This window comes from Poromitra crassiceps (assembly GCF_964638095.1).
Source record: "Poromitra crassiceps genome assembly, chromosome: 29".
Lineage (NCBI taxonomy): Eukaryota > Metazoa > Chordata > Actinopteri > Beryciformes > Melamphaidae > Poromitra > Poromitra crassiceps.
Window position 1 is genome coordinate 16950614 of NC_139641.1, and position 17090 is coordinate 16967703.

At 44.4% G+C, this 17090-nt stretch overlaps 1 protein-coding gene across 1 annotated transcript in view; it reads left to right on the top strand.

Moving 5' to 3' along the window:
- The window catches only part of LOC310800173 (exostosin-1a-like), a 108455-nt gene that overhangs the window by 55696 nt on the left and 35669 nt on the right, over positions 1-17090 (top strand). Inside the window, exons 2-3 of the mRNA XM_083662757.1 lie at positions 14336-14429; positions 15050-15157. Of these exons, the coding sequence (XP_083518883.1) occupies positions 14336-14429; positions 15050-15157 (202 nt within the window). The remainder of the gene's footprint in view (positions 1-14335; positions 14430-15049; positions 15158-17090) is intronic.

Genomic DNA, 17090 nt, shown 5'->3' on the forward strand with positions numbered 1-17090 from the left:
GAACTTTGTCGAGCCCGCATACACCGTGCCGGGGCGCACCTTGATAACATCCAGAGTGGAGGTGAGCCATGGCAAAATGACTGAGTACATTAAACAGCAGTTAGAGTAGTGTTTCCGGTTTGAGAGGACGCTGGCGTTCATGTCGCCGCTTCTCTGCCGGTCAACTTTAGTTTAATTTCTATGTATGTTTGTTACTTGCAATCCTGCTACAACAACATGCAGATTGTGCACTTCTGTTTTTACATCGTGGCACTTACCCTCTCTGTCAACGATCAGCCATCAGGGACTAATGTTAGCTGCCTGCCAGCTGTTAGCATTCGCAGCCCAGCTGTCAAGCTACCCCTGCTAGCTAGCAGGATTCCTCCATCTCCTGGGGCTTCAGCTCGGATTCCCTCCTTCCCCGTCACTTGGATTATCCCCAATTGGATTGATTTATCGCTCGCTACCTGGACTGTCCGTGTCTTCCCTCCTATCCCTGTCATCGCGCAGCAGGCTGGGCTGGGCTGGGCTCCCCGTTCCCGGCTCATAGCTTGCATAGCTTGCTGGCTATCTCCCGCTATCGATATGGTGCTCAAATACTCCTCTCTCGTTCTCCGGAGCCTTTTAGGTTCTGCTGCTCCTATCTGTCTGGATGTCGTCAAATCACTTGGACTCCTACAACGCTCCCGCTATATACATAGAGCATCCCGACATAAATTTATTCCCGCTGATACCAACGTTATCCCTGTAATATCTTCCGCTGCGCACTTCCCTGTTGCTTGGCGACGTCATCACAACAAACCCCATGTGCGACTGCGCACTAGCTGTCTCAAGCCCCTGGTCTGTGTTGACAGTATCAGTCCTCTCATCCTGCCTGTCTCCTCTCCTGCTTCGTTCATGCTGCTCAACACTCGCTCTCTAAACAATAAATCACTACTGATCTATGACATTATCATTGACAGAGAACTGGATTTTCTATGTTTAACTGAGACATGGCAAAATCAGCAGGACTTTTTATCACTCAATCAAGCTACCCCCCCTGGATATGTGTACCTCCAGAAACCCCGCTCCGTCGGCCGTGGCGGTGGGCTGGCTGTCATCCACCGTGCCAACATCCGGGTCAAGGAAACCCCCGCACCAAATAGCACGTCGTTTGAGTGTATCACATTCTCACTCTCTGGCTCTCCTCAACTGCAGTTTGTCCTCATCTACCGCCCCCCCAAAGCCTCCTCCACCTTCATGGCTGAGCTCACTGAGCTCCTGACCTCTGTCTGCTCCAAGTCTCCATCTACCCTCCTGCTGGGCGACTTCAATATTCACGTGGACTCCTCCAGTTGCAGCTTCGCAGCTGAATTCTTGTCAGTCTTGGACTGCTTTAACATCACGCAGCATGTCCAAGGCCCCACCCATGTCAAAGGTCACACTCTGGACCTAGTTTGCTCCACCGGTACCCCTCCCTCCCATCTGCAGTGTCTGGACCTGGCAGTATCTGACCACCATGCTGTCCTTTTCTCCATCTCTGTCCCCTCACCCACGCTCCGCCCTCGACGCACAATCACTTTCAGGAACACCAAGTCAGTGAGTTCACCAGCTCTATCTGACCTGCTCGCAACCCACATGGCCCAGGCTCCCCCTGACACCTCACCTGATGGCCTAGTTGCCCATTACAACACTGCTCTATCCTGTAGCCTGGACTCTCTGGCCCCCCTTATATCCCGGACCGTCTCATATACCCGCCCCGCCCCCTGGTTCACCATCAACCTCCGCACCATGAAGTCCACTGGTCGTCGGTTGGAGCGGCTCCACAAACGAACTGGCCTCACCGTCCACCGCCTGGCCTTTGAAGACCATGTGAAAGCTTACAAGGAGGAACTCACCAAGACCAAAACTAAATACTACTCCACCCTTATTGGCTCACAGCAAAACCACCCCAGGACACTATTCACCACCATTAACCGTCTGCTCCGCCCCCCTGCTGCCTCCCCCACCCCTGATGACCCTGACCTCTGCTCTAAATTCCTGGACTTTTTTCTGGCTAAGGTGGACACCATTCACCAGCAACTCCTCGTACCTGCCCCCCCTCCTCCCAACGTGTCACAGACACCCTCAGCGCCCCCCCTCCGCCCCCAATGCTCTCTCTCTTCCTTCTCCCCAGTTGATGCCGCACTGGTAACCAAACTAGTCACTAAAGCCAAAGCCTCCTCCTGTTCCCTGGACCCCATGCCAACAGCTCTGGTTAAAGCCTGCCTTCCTACCCTCTGCTCCTCCATCACAGACATAGTCAATTCCTCCATAGTTTCTGGTACAGTTCCCCCCAGTCTTAAAATCGCCTCCATCACTCCTATCCTAAAGAAGCCTGGTTTGGACCCTGATGACCTGAACAACTTCCGGCCGATCTCCAACCTTCCTTTCCTCAGCAAGGTCCTGGAAAGAGCAGTGGCTGCCCAGCTCCATCTACACCTGCCCAACCATGAGCTCTATGAACCCCTTCAGTCAGCCTACAGAACACACCATAGCACAGAGACTGCCCTAATCAAGATCACTAACGACCTCCTCATCGCTGCAGACTCCGGTAAAATCACTATCCTCATCCTCCTCGACCTCTCCGCTGCCTTTGATACAGTTTCCCACACAATCCTCCTCAAACGCCTATCTGACCTCCTTGGCATCACCGGTACAGCTCTCTCTTGGTTTCAATCATACCTCTCCAACAGAACTCAGTTTGTCACCATCAACGGCTCCTCCTCCCCCCCTGCCCCAGTCAACCATGGCGTCCCTCAAGGCTCTGTGCTGGGTCCCATACTCTTTATCACCTACCTGCTCCCCCTCGGCCAGATCATACGTCACCACGGACTCAACTTCCACTGCTATGCTGATGATACTCAGCTCTATCTCAGCACCTCACCATCCACTCAGCTCCCCCCACAGTCTCTGGTCACCTGCCTCCACGCCATAAAAACCTGGATGACAACCAACCTACTCAAACTCAACAGCAGTAAAACTGAGCTCATGGTTGTGGCCCCCAAGCCACTGCTCCGGAAGGTTGGAGATCTCCTCCTCCACGTCGAGGGCTGTTCCATCAAACCATCTCCTCAAGTTCGCAACCTGGGCGTCATCATTGACTCCACCCTTTCCTTCCAGTCCCACATCAAATCCATCACCAAGTCCGCCTTCTACCACCTCAAAAACATTTCCCGTCTCCGTCCCTCACTCTCAGACTCCGTGGCAGAAACCCTCATCCATGTATTCATCACCTCCCGGCTCGACTACTGTAATGGAGTCCTGTCCGGGGTTCCAAGCAAAGCCCTGGACAGGCTCCAGTACGTGCAGAACTCAGCTGCCAGGGTTCTCACTCACACCAAGCCCTGGCAGCACATCACCCCCACCCTCATTCACCTCCACTGGCTCCCGGTCAAGTTCCGCATCCTGTACAAACTCCTCCTTCTCACTTACAAATCCCTTCACGCACTTGCCCCCCAATACCTGTCCGACCTCCTTCACCAACACACTCCATCCCGGAACCTGCGGTCTTCAGACGCGGGTCTGCTATCCATCCCCCGTACCAGACTCAAAACGTTTGGGGACAGAGCCTTCAGCGTGGCTGCCCCCACCCTCTGGAACGCTCTCCCTGCCGAAATCCGTAACGCCCCGACCCTGAACAGTTTCAAAACACACCTCAAAACACATCTCTTTTCCATGGCCTTTCCACATTAATTAGTTCAGTTTAGTTCAACCGTCCCTGTTGTTTGTTTTGTTTGTTTGTTTGTTTCCTCCCCCCCTCTCTCCCCTATCTGTATCCCACTTTTGTGAAGCGACCTTGGGTTTTATGAAAGGCGCTATATAAATTAAAGTTATTATTATTATTATTATTAGAGGAGGCACAGTGTGTGGCAATAACGTCAGACATCTGGACGTCCATTGCAACAGAAGCATACGTGACAATAACCTGTCATTTCATCAACGAACGTGGACAGCTCTGTAGCTGTGTTCTACAAACCCGCCCCATGGAGGACAGGCATAGCGGTGAAAATCTGGCAGCACACCTGCGAGAAGCAGTCAGTGACTGGAAACTGGAAGAGAAAGTCGTTGCCTGTGTGCACGATAATGCAAATAAATACATGTAATAATTGCATGTTGAATGTTTTGACATAGATTAAATTATGGTCAATTTAGATGGCGTCCTGATTATTATTATTATAATTTTTTTTTTTTATTAATTTAAAGCAGCTACGAGCAACTTTTTCGATTGTTATTAAACAGTATAAATTTAATATCAATGCATCACATCTTACCTCTAATAGTCGACGAGACCAACGCAGAGTAGTCTCGCTTGAACCCCGAGTGAATCGGCCAGTGTTAGTGTGTCTGTAGCCAGGGCAGATCAGGAAGTGAAATGAAACGGTTTGCAGCAGCCACTTCGGCCATAACCACAAAATAACTTCCAAAAAACCTGTTAGAATATAACGAGAGATGTTCCCGAGAGTATGCGTGGCGTTCACATTGTTTATGTTATGTTGCTAGGCAGCGCAAACGGCGTAGGCAGGCAGCTGCGTTTCATTTCCTGGTTTCACTTCCGGGTGTAGCCGGGCCGGCGGTAGGAGAGAGAGGAGAGAGCCCCCTGTTGACGCGAGTTTAGACAGACACAGAGTTACGGTAATAATCACCTAAGGGAGCAATCTCCGATTGACACGGCTTTGGTCTCAGCTACTATTATAGGTAAGATGTGATGCATCAATATCGTAATTATACTGTTTAATAACAATCGAAAAAGTTGCTCGTAGCTGCTTTAAATGTTTAAAAAAAAAAAAAAAAAAATTTAATTTTTTTTTTTTTTTTTTTTTGCTTATAGACTAATCGACTAATCGTCTTCAGAATTTAAGGGTAATCGACAGGAAAACTAATCGATAAAGGCATCCCTAATAAGAAGACACTATTAAATGGATACACCACTTTTTTGGAAGTTTAGAAACTCATTTGCCACATCCCCCCAACATAAACAAGATGCACCATGCCTTACCGGCACTGTCGGCTCAGTTTACAGTGAGCTACAGTCGTGAAGTTAGTAATTATCGCCATAGAATGGAGGCTAATGGTACAGCTGTTAAAAATCTGCCAAAACACACATCTCATGGCGCCAAAATACATGGTGTGCTTCGGGTACTCACCACACAATGAAATATTAATCCAAAATGCACATAATCTGTCTTTTTGGAAGGAAAAGAGGTCGGCGGCCATGTTTGGAAAGTAGTGCCGGCTACCTCTTTTCCTTCCAAAAAGACATTATGTGCATTTTGGATTAATATTTCATCGTGTGGTGAGTCCCCGAAGCACAACATGTATTTTGGCGCGGTGATTTGTGTGTTTTGGCAGATTTTTAACAGCTGTACCATTAGCCTCCATTCTATGCCGATAATGACTAACTTCACGACTGTAGCTCACTGTAAACTGAGCGGACAGTGCCGGTAAGGCATGGTGTATCTTGCTTATGTGGGGGGGATGTGGCAAATGAGCTAAACTTCCAAAAAAGTGGTGTATCCCTTTAAGGTTGACCGCCCATAGAGCTAGACAGGACCGAATCAAGTCAAGTCAAGTTTATTTGTATAGCCCTAATTCACAAGCATGTCTCAGAGGACTTCACAGAAAATATGTACTAGCTAATTCTAGCTTGACACAACAGTAGCAAATTACAGTAGTAATAATAACACATTGAACAATCATAGAGAAATATAGAATAGAATGGGTGCCATGCTTTAGAATAGTGGGGGAGGAGAACAGGAAAGGGAGGAGGTGGGAACGAACTACAAACAGACATCTATCCTACCATGACGCCAATCTGCGGAGCAGCAACCCTGTGAATGTGAACTTGAGAATTCAGTGAAGATAGCACTGAAAACACAGGCCCGGGGTGGTAACCTCCTGAAGAAGTTTTTGGAACGCTCAGTCTCTAACTTCTCCCTGACATGCAGTGGGCCTACTGTGAGACTGCTCCTCCCCACAGGCAGCAGCCATCTGGAGGAGAAGGAGAGCAGGGAGTTATGCAGGCAGAGAAACATCTGGTCTTGTCTCAGTTCCTACTGACAGCACCAGTGATGGATGAGGCATTTACACCCAGCCAGGCTTAGATATGAAGGACCTATACTTTTGGTTTTTATGGGCCTGCAAAACGGTCCGAGTTATGACGTTGCCTCTGGCTGGATTATTTGGCTGCTGTGCTTAATGATAGCCTCTCATATCTGAGATGGAGTCATACACATGAATCACATCATGATTTCATAATCAGTGTTGGGGGTAACTCATTACAAAAGTAACATATTACATGTAATATATTACTTTTAGCAGTAACTCAGTAATATAACTTATTACTTATAGGATTTCAGTAATATTATACCAGTTACTTTGTCAAGTAACTCAAGTTACAAATTGAGTTACATTTGATTAAATCAAAGCACACATTTCAAAAAGATACAATCATTTCCTAATCAAACTGTGTTTTATGCAAATAACCACTATAGATGACAATAACAACGGAAAAGAACAACATTTAGAATTTTGGATGGTTTACACTGACTTCAAGGTGGTTGAAATTATTTTTCAGGATGGTTCTGGGTCGGCGATGTCATTCTGCTGCTGCTGCTGTTTTGGTGAAAGTAATGCAAAAGTATTGTAATAAGTAACGAGTTACTCTACACAGACAGTAATATTGTAAAGTAACTTATTACTTTCAAATGAATGTAACTAGTAATATGTAGTATGAAAGTAACTTGCCCAACACTGTTCATAATAGATGCACTGATGGGAGAAGGGAGAACATTAGCGATGCTACCACTATGAGCATTGGAGCCTATAGTACTTTTTATAAGGATTAAGGATAGCCTAAAGCACTACTATATACTGCGTTGATAATGGATCGCTATGTCTACATTAATACTATAATAAAACAATATCAAGCTTAGCTGCAGCGCTTATGCTCTTTGTTGCCGTTAATCCGCTCTGCTCTAGTGACTCCATCATAAATGGGTTTTGCTATTTAGCCTTGAAGTGGGAAACCTGCTGCTACACTCAGTGTTTCCCACAGGATTTGGAGTATTTGTGGTGGGGGACCGCAGACCCCCTAGGGGGGTGCGGGGGCATGCCCCCCCGCAATTTTAAAGTAAAATGCATGAATTTGGTGTACTTTGAGAAAGCTTAAGAGCAAAATTAAAAGGCTAGATCTATGAAGAACATGTCATCATTACTGTGCTGTGGGTTTACAATGACAAACTACATTTCTCCCTATAGGTCAGGGATACTCAACTTGCTTTGCCCGGGGGCCACTTTCGTGAAATGATAGAAGGCGAGGGGCCAGTTAATAAACAAACAATATACATTTTAACTGTAGCGGATTGTAGGTTTTTGGGGTGTCAGCCGGAGTTTAGGCTGACAATGTTGTGCACACCGGACAGTTAGTTAGGTTAAGTTAGTTAGGTTAAGTACATACATAAGTGCCTGGGTAGCGAGCAGATGGCGGTATTTGACAATTTAGCAGCTAAATTATAGATTATTGAAAGATATTCCATATTCCAGACTGAAATGCTATAACAGAAGTATTGGCCAGAATGACATGAACATTTGGACACTTATTCAGCGGGTATCTTGCATGTTGCGTTCAGGTGCACTGTAAAAAAATTAAAAATTGGTCAAAATCCTTTTGTGGCGGTGCGCTATAAATTCCTTTATGTATGGGAAACACGGACACTATTAGTTTGGACATTATTATCATGGAGAAGCCAGCTAGCTTATGCCTACCCCACACTACAGGATTTTCAAATCCTTGAAGATTATAAAAATCTTGAGAGCCCACACACTACAGGACAGAGAGAGCCGATTTTTTAACATTTCAATCTTGGGACACACACACAATCGCGTCTGTTCAAACGCAACCCCACACACTAGAAGATTATGCCGAAGATTCACCTTGAAGCAGGGCTCGACGTTAACTTTTAAAATGCCTATTCAGTGTGCGCACCGGGTGTAGTAGTGTCATTTCGTTTTCGATTTTTTTTTTTTTTTTTTTTTTTTTATAATGCATTTGCACTGAAAGGATTTGTTTAACTAATATTTGCGCGGACAGCCGCGTCCATTCGGGGTGTAGGCCTACTGTGCACGGCCAGGCGAAAACCGTCTGCACAGGTGTCTTGTGGAGGGGCGCGTCTGCTGATTTGACTCACTTTTCCGTGCGGACACTCGCGATGCGGGAAGCTGAGACCTAAGCGCTTGTTGTAGGCTACATGCTTTGCAGTATAGCATTAGTTTTCCGTCCCGTTCAAAGACGCACGGGTATTTCACCTCGATGACAATTTCCTCGTTCTTTGTTTCTGTGCGGGGCTGCGGGTGGACGCGGACCAGTTTATTTTGCGAAAAACTAATGGAAACGCAGCTACTACTGGCTCTCTGCTCAAGATGCAATCTCCTGTCGGGTTGTAAATATCTAACATGTTAGATATGGCCGATTCACAATCGGGAAGAGGCAGTCTTCCCGATTGTGAATCTTTGAACCCCACACACTACAGGATCATTTGGGAAGATTATCTGCCCGACGCGCTTCAAATCGGGAGCACCCCCGAGAAAATCGGGAGGGGGGAATCTTCGCCATAATCTTGCAAATTATCCTGTAGTGTGGGGTAGGCATTAGCATCATCTGGTCCTTGCTGAACAAAGGTTACAGTATGTAATCCAACTGTTAACAGATGAATAGAAGTGCTCTGCTGTGACATCTGGCAAAGCACTGATTAAAGCTATACAACTAAAGCACAAAGGGAATGGATTTCACCACCAGTGCAACATGGAAATATGCAGTATAGACAGAGTACAGATGTTGGTTTTAATAGCTTTGGTTTGAGATAAGGGAAGCTTTTAGCATCTGCTGTTATTGTGTTAAATCTCGTTTAACTTGTATGAGGTCTCAAACATTATTTATGCCTTTTAAGCTCATGCAGGGAATTCTCTCTCTCCACTGAGCCGACTGCTTAAGCTGTGTTCACACCGAGATATTTATTTTTCTCTCTGTCGCTCGATTCAACCCTTTGGAATCGCTCTGTCGCTCTGTTTAAATCGCTCATCAACAGGCACAATAATTGACGGACATCTGGGGGCTATAACGTTACGCAATGTCATGATATTTGTCCACTACGAGCCACCGTAGTTGTTCACAAGCTAAGCCTATCAGCGTGCTCCTAACGCGAGCTCTATACCGGTAGTTCATGTCAGCTGTCAGCCTGTCAATCAGCTGTCAATGCGGTTTGTTGCCACACAATAAACCAGCGGTTTGTTCCAAGCCAGTGTGATCCTTGACTCACTCTCACACGGCAGCCAATCAGCGTTGAACAGCGAGCGACTGATGCCGGCGTAATTTCGCTCGAGTTGGGATATTTCATCTGGGGCGACGAGCGAATTTTCACCCTATCGCTCTGTCTCTGTCGCTCGGACGCCCAGCGATTTTTCTCCCGGGCGAATATACGCTCAACCGCTCGTTTGCATTGACTTTGTATGTAAACTAGGGCTGTGAATCTTCACTGGCCTCACGATTCGATTCGATTACGATTCAGAGGGCTACGATTCGATTCGATTACGATTATCGATGCATCTCGATGCATCTTCAATCGATGCATCACTTTTTTTCCCCCAATACATGATTTATTTTTTCTCACTTTCTTTTTTCTCACTGTGTGGCTACTTTTAAAATAAAAGTGCATCTGGAATTACATTGTATTATGATCCAAATAAACAACTGCATGTACTTCCATTATATTTTATTCGATTATTACCCCCCCCCCCCCCATTTTTATTATTATTATTTTTTTAATAATCGATTTTTGACATTTGTGAATCAATGCAGAATCGTGCACGTCCGCATCGCGATTATTTTTGACACCCCTAATGTAAACTCGATGTCAGCGAAAAACTTGAATAGGTCGGTGTGAACGCAGCTTTACTGTGCTCAGTAGCACAACAATCTACATCCCTTAACCAGCAGCAGGGATTCTTGACATCCACATTTATCTTATTACCTTAACTAGTACTGCAAAAAAGTATTCACTCCCTGCCTTTAGCCATATACTGGAGAAATAAATGAAGCTACAGCGACTTACTTTTCTGTGACTCTTTTTCTCTTGGTTGTTATTTGTAAAGCCTGATTTTGTGCTTCCCAATGATTTTGAGCTGCTGCCATATCATGATTTACGCTCTTGCTCTTGCTCGTGCTCCAGCGCCTAGTAATGACTCACTCATTACAATGACACTGATGACTCCATATCAATCATTCAGACGCCACACTGGTAATTCCCCTCTTTGATCTGATTGATGGTGTAAAACTATACGTCTTCATTATGAACAAGAAGGTTAAGGCAACACTTTTCAGACTGATGCCCACAAGGCACGGCGAGGCACCATGTGATACTTTATATTGTGATGCCGTTGAGGGGGCGGGGCATACATCGTTGAGGGGGCGGGGCATACATCGTTGAGGGGGCGGGGCATACATGCATGTGGCTGTGCACATGTGCATGTCATGTCATATTGCCATACTTGGTAACCGTTTTATAAAAGAGATAGCTCAATTCATCAGGCCATGATAATATATGATCATTATAACAGCTAAGGGTTGACGCCCGATGCAGAACCACGCCCATTAGCTGTAATAAAATGACCATACCATGGCCTGTCATGAGCTATTACTCAAATATAATATATATACACACACGTGCGCACACACACACACACACACACACACACATGTGCGCACAGAGATGGTATGATAGTAGCCCCTGGCACTCACCGACTCACCTGTACATCTTTGTAATATTTGCATTCTCATGTAAAAAATACACACACTTTTGCATACACACACAGATGCTAGTGTATAAAGCATACACTCATCAATAAACTATGCACACGAGAAATACTGAGGCTTTACAAACCCAGTTTTAGGCATGATCAGGCAACACACATGCTCTCTCTCTCTCTCTCTCTCTCTCTCTCTCTCTCACACACACACACACACACACACACACACACACACACATGATATTGACACTGAAGGAATTCCAAGCAGCTCCTTAATCCAAGCAAGTGCTGAGTGAGGCTTAGATTGGAGGATGGTGGTGGTGGAGGGAGGGAGGAGAGTGATTGGTTGAGATGTGCAGGTGAGATGTGCAGGTGAGAGGGCACTGGGTTTATAGTAGGGATGGGCATCGAATTTCGAATTTTCGAATAATCGTTGTTATTATCAAGGTCGACTTTTATTATTGAAAGTCGAAATTCGAATTCTTTTTTTTTTTTCTTTTTTGTGTGTGAGTGAAATGTTGCATTGTCTCCCCTGATTCTAAGTATAGTCGAATCGCTTGGTTTGAGCAAGTAAAACAATTTTTATAAGCATTTTAAGCAAGGTTTATGGAAAAATGAATGGCGGATGAAATCCCATGAAGAGGGAGAGGGGGTGACTTTGGCACCCCTTTGGCACTCAGACCTGAGCCGAATAAATATTTAATGAACCACTCATGATTGTCAAAACTGTTTTTTATTTTTGAAAATGTCAATGTCATGTAACATGTTCTTTACTTCAGTGGTGCAATGAGCTAAAAATCCACAGCAGAAGCTTTTTCTATTAATTAATACTTTATTAATTAGACTTAATTAGACCTTAGACTTAGAATCAGGGGAGACAATGCAACATTTCACTCACACACAAAAAAAAAAAAAAAAAAAAAAAAATTACATTTTTAATTTTATTTTCGAATTTCGATTAAAAGTCGACTTTGGCCAGCGAATTTCTAATAGTGTTTTTGCTAGAAATGCCCATCCCTAGTTTATAGTTGGGTGGGAGGAGGAGGATGGGAAGGGGGGAGCGGTCAAGATCAAGGTGCACGATTTTCCCCGAAAGCAGTTGTGCTTTCCAGGTATGCCATTGTTAAAAAAAAGGTGACTCCTCTGTTTTGGCCTGTGCTACACTGAGGCAGTAAAGGTGACTCCTCTGTTCTGGCCTGTGCTACACTGAGGCAGTAAAGGTGACTCGTCTGTTTTGGCCTGTGCTACACTGAGGCAGTAAAGGTGACTCGTCTGTTCTGGCCTGTGCTACACTGAGGCAGTAAAGGTGACTCGTCTGTTTTGGCCTGTGCTACACTGAGGCAGTAAAGGTGACTCGTCTGTTTTGGCCTGTGCTACACTGAGGCAGTAAAGGTGACTCGTCTGTTTTGGCCTGTGCTACACTGAGGCAGTAAAGGTGACTCGTCTGTTCTGGCCTGTGCTACACTGAGGCCGTTTGGAATAAGCCTCGCCTGGTATTTGCTGTGTGCAGACGAAGCATATCTCAGTGTTGTGAACAAACTCAATTCCAGTCATGACTTCTGCTTCTTTTAGGTCCTATACTTGAGTTTGTCCAACCACAGTGTTCACTGATGACTTTTCTCTCTGTGTTTTCATTGATTGTTGGTAATGTACAGTATGTTGCAGAGTATTTATCCACTCCTCCTATTTGTTTGTGCTATAGATTGTTTGGCTGTTGTGAATATTGTTCCAACAAATTTCAGATTAGTTTGCGAGCATGAAAAAGCCATCTCTCCGTTTTCATAATGACGTAGTTTCTGGTCTTGTTTATTTGTCTCCTCTGCAGCAATAGTAATAGAGTACTCTGCAGCAATAGTAATAGAGTACTCTGCAGCAATAGTAATAGAGTACTCTGCAGCAATAGTAATAGAGTACTCTGCAGCAATAGTAATAGAGTACTCTGCAGCAATAGTAATAGTGTACTGCAGGAATGAGCAGGAAGACCTGGACGTTCTTACTGTACATGTAAATGTCGATGGGATTTTTGCATGGGAATTTTGGTTAAATGCATGAAATAAGGTCTGTGGTTAACAAGAGTTTATGAAACAGCGAAGTTTGTGTTCAGCAAGATAATCTTCACAAATGAGGACAATGTTTGATGATTTTCTCAGCGTAAATCTGTTTTTTTTTTTTTCATGATTTTCAGAAAACGCTTCAGAAGTCATAAGTGGTCCTCATTTGTGAATTATCTTGCTGAACACAAACTTCTCTGTTTCATAAACTTTTGTTTCACCACAGACCTTATTCCATGCATGTGTGACGTGATGTGTTGAGTAGTGTCATGAACAGTGTTGGGGGTAACTCATTACAAAAGTAACATATTACATGTAATATATTACTTTTTGCAGTAACTCAGTAATATAACTTATTACTTATAGGATTTCAGTAATATTATACCAGTTACTTTGTCAAGTAACTCAAGTTACAAATTGAGTTAAAAAAAATAAAAATCAAAGCACATATTTAAATGAAGATACAATAATTTCCCAATCAATCGGTCTGTTTTTATGCAAATAACCACTATAGATGACAATAGGCTACATGCACAACTCCACTACTTCCTGAAATTAGTACAGCTTCTTTATTTCCTGTCCTACACTATTGGATGAACTGATTAATCAGGTGTGCCTGATCACTGTTGTGACTGCAGCACACCTGACATTAATCAGTTCATCCAATAGTGATGACAGGAAATAAAGAAGCTGTACTCATTTCAGGAAGTAGTGGAGTTGTGTATGTAGCCCATAACAAAGGAAAAGAATAACATTTAGAATGTTGGATTGTTTACCAGGGGTGGCCAAACTACGGCCCGCGGGCCAACTGTGGCCCGCTGCCCGTTTTTAAGTGGCCCGCCATGAATTTAGAAAAAAAAAATGTAAAAAAAATAAAAATAAAAAAATTTGCTAAAACCGTTTTTCCGTTTTTCTGTTTCAAAGTTTAAAACGAAAACGAAAACGAAAACGGGGGAAAAAACTGAAAAACAAAAACTTGATAACATACAGAAATACCCATTGTAATAGGTGAGTGCATCAATAAACTATGTGTCATATATTTATTTAGATAGAAATTAAATTTTTGATGGCACAAGGGTTTTCTGGTCCAATTTTTTTGCCGCGAAAACTGCCTCGCTTAATATTGTTTGGCCCACGACTCCTTATATTTTTCTGTATGCGGCCCACAACCAAAAAAGTTTGGCCACCCCTGGTTTACACTGACTTCAAGGCGGTTGACATTATTTTTCGGGATGGTTCCGGGGCAGCGATGTCATTCTGCTGCTGCTGTTGTTTTGGTGAAAGTAATGCAAAAGTAGTGTAATAAGTAACGAGTTACTCTACACAGATAGTAATATTGTAAAGTAACTTATTACTTTCAAATTAAAGTAACTAGTAATATGTAGTATATTACATTTTGAAAGTAACTTGCCCAACACTGGTAATGAATGTGGTGGCCGGTCTGTAACGTCCTGTCGTCTCCTCTGCTGTCTGTCCTCCTGTAGGTACGACTATAGAGAGATGCTGTACAACTCCACCTTCTGTCTGGTGCCCCGAGGACGACGCCTGGGCTCCTTCCGCTTCCTGGAGGCCTTGCAGGTCAGTGGTTCACATGTGTGTGTGTGTGTGTGTACACACACACACACACACACACACACACACACAGAGACACACACTCAGAAGGATGTTCATTATTCAATGGTCTCCTGGGTCCTAATTGATAGGCCTAATTGGTATTAAATCTGAATTCATTAGTGGTATGATGGTGGCTCCTGGGTTTAAATCCAGCCTGTGACATTTGTTACGTCCATCTCTACGTCCATTTGTCATCCATCTCTCTCTCCAATATGTCCTGTCACTCTCTACTGTCAACTATCAAATAAAGCAAATGAGCAAAAACAAATCTATATTTATAATTAGAAGTAGAACTGCAGGGAGGGATAAATCCTCATCCTCTTGGATGAGGGATAAAGTATTATATTACATGATGGGTGAGTGTCATTAGCCTCGCTGCTGATACCACAGAGGAGACGTCCTTAATGATTTTCTCTCCATTGACCAACCGCACTTTGTGTCTTTTTCTATTTGTTGACGTGCGTTTTGTCTGTGCGTGTCCTTGTCCCTGTGTGTGTGTGTCTGTGCGTGTCCTTGTCCCTGTGTGTGTGTGTGTGTGTGTGTGTGCGTGTGCGTGTGTGCGTGTGTGTGCATCCCTCTTCCAGGCGGCGTGTGTACCGGTGATGCTGAGTAACGGCTGGGAGTTGCCCTTCTCGGAGATCATCAGCTGGAACACTGCAGCTGTGATCGGGGATGAGAGGCTGCTGCTGCAGGTAGGAGTTTCCTACCGAGCTGGAGCAGAACGTACAGGCAGTTTTTACATTGCCATATTGGGGACAACTTTGCTACATCGGCGCCTTTATGTTTCAAGACAGAAACATCCAAACTAAAATGCAATGAACCTGTGTTATCCCTATGGGTTCAGACTAGATAGTCTGAGGGGCACTTTACACGAGGACGGTTTCCTATGGTGACGGGGAATTATTTTATCGTTAGTGCCTCCCTTTTAGACGGCGACGGCGAATTTGTGCTTAGGAAACGACACATTTTGAAACCACCCTCCAGAGTGGAATTCTTGGTGACGCTTCCAGCTGAGCGCTCCATGTAATCGCTTTGAGACGGCTCATTTCAGAAACTCTGATGTGCCTGCACACGCGACACACGCAATTACGCCATAGCCGTGCGCGAGTTGGCAACCATTTTCAAAATAAAACGTCAGTATGAATGAAGTTTGGCAACATTCAGAATTAAGCTACACTGCGGCCAACTTCAGTTACATGTTCATAACGTTACTGCTGCGAGGAGCCGATGGCTGTGCCCGGTCTGCATTTAACGTTAGTTACAAAAGCACGTCGACAGTGTTTTCTCACAGTAACCTAACTACAGTAGGGTTTCAGCGCTCCCGGTCCTCGCTGCTCGTTAAAGATTTCCAATAGGCGTTATTCTGATAAACTGGTCACATATATGTTACATTCTCACCCGACAAATATTAAAACTTTAAAACAGTTTGGGGTTTTTTTTAGCTTGAAAACAGCTTTTTGGCAAGTCTAAATGACTGCGGAAGGCGTACTCTACTTCCGCGTTTAAAACCGGAAAGACGATTACGAAATGACGTCATGCAGAAGCGTCCTTGTATGGGCAAAGAATAAGGTGATCACACTGCCACCTAGCGACCTGGCATGTACATTACGGCGTTTTAAAAATTCAACAGCGCTCATGTAAACAGGGAGAAGGTGTGAAGGAAAAGGTGTGAAGGAAACGCTATTGTGTCGTTTCTTCCACAAACTGTCCTCGTGTAAAGGGCCCCTGAAATGCAATGAACCTGTGTTATCCCTATGGGTTCACTAGATAGTCTGAGTCTTAACCTGTGTTATCCCTATGGGTTCACTAGATAGTCTGAGTCTTAACCTGTGTTATCCCTATGGGTTCACTAGATAGTCTGAGTCTTAACCTGTGTTATCCCTATGGGTTCACTAGATAGTCTGAGTCTTAACCTGTGTTATCCCTATGGGTTCACTAGATAGTCTGAGTCTTAACCTGTGTTATCCCTATGGGTTCACTAGATAGTCTGAGTCTTAACCTGTGTTATCCCTATGGGTTCACTAGATAGTCTGAGTCTTAACCTGTGTTATCCCTATGGGTTCACTAGATAGTCTGAGTCTTAACCTGTGTTATCCCTATGGGTTCACTAGATAGTCTGAGTCTTAACCTGTGTTATCCCTATGGGTTCACTAGATAGTCTGAGTCTTAACCTGTGTTATCCCTATGGGTTCACTAGATAGTCTGAGTCTTAACCTGTGTTATCCCTATGGGTTCACTAGATAGTCTGAGTCTTAACCTGTGTTATCCCTATGGGTTCACCAGATAGTCTGAGTCTTAACCTGTGTTATCCCTATGGGTTCACTAGATAGTCTGAGTCTTAACCTGTGTTATCCCTATGGGTTCACTAGATAGTCTGAGTCTTAACCTGTGTTATCCCTATGGGTTCACTAGATAGTCTGAGTCTTAACCTGTGTTATCCCTATGGGTTCACTAGATAGTCTGAGTCTTAACCTGTGTTATCCATATGGGTTCACTAGATAGTCTGAGTCTTAACCTGTGTTATCCATATGGGTTCACTAGATAGTCTGAGTCTTAACCTGTGTTATCCCTATGGGTTCACTAGATAGTCTGAGTCTTAACCTGTGTTATCCCTATGGGTTCACT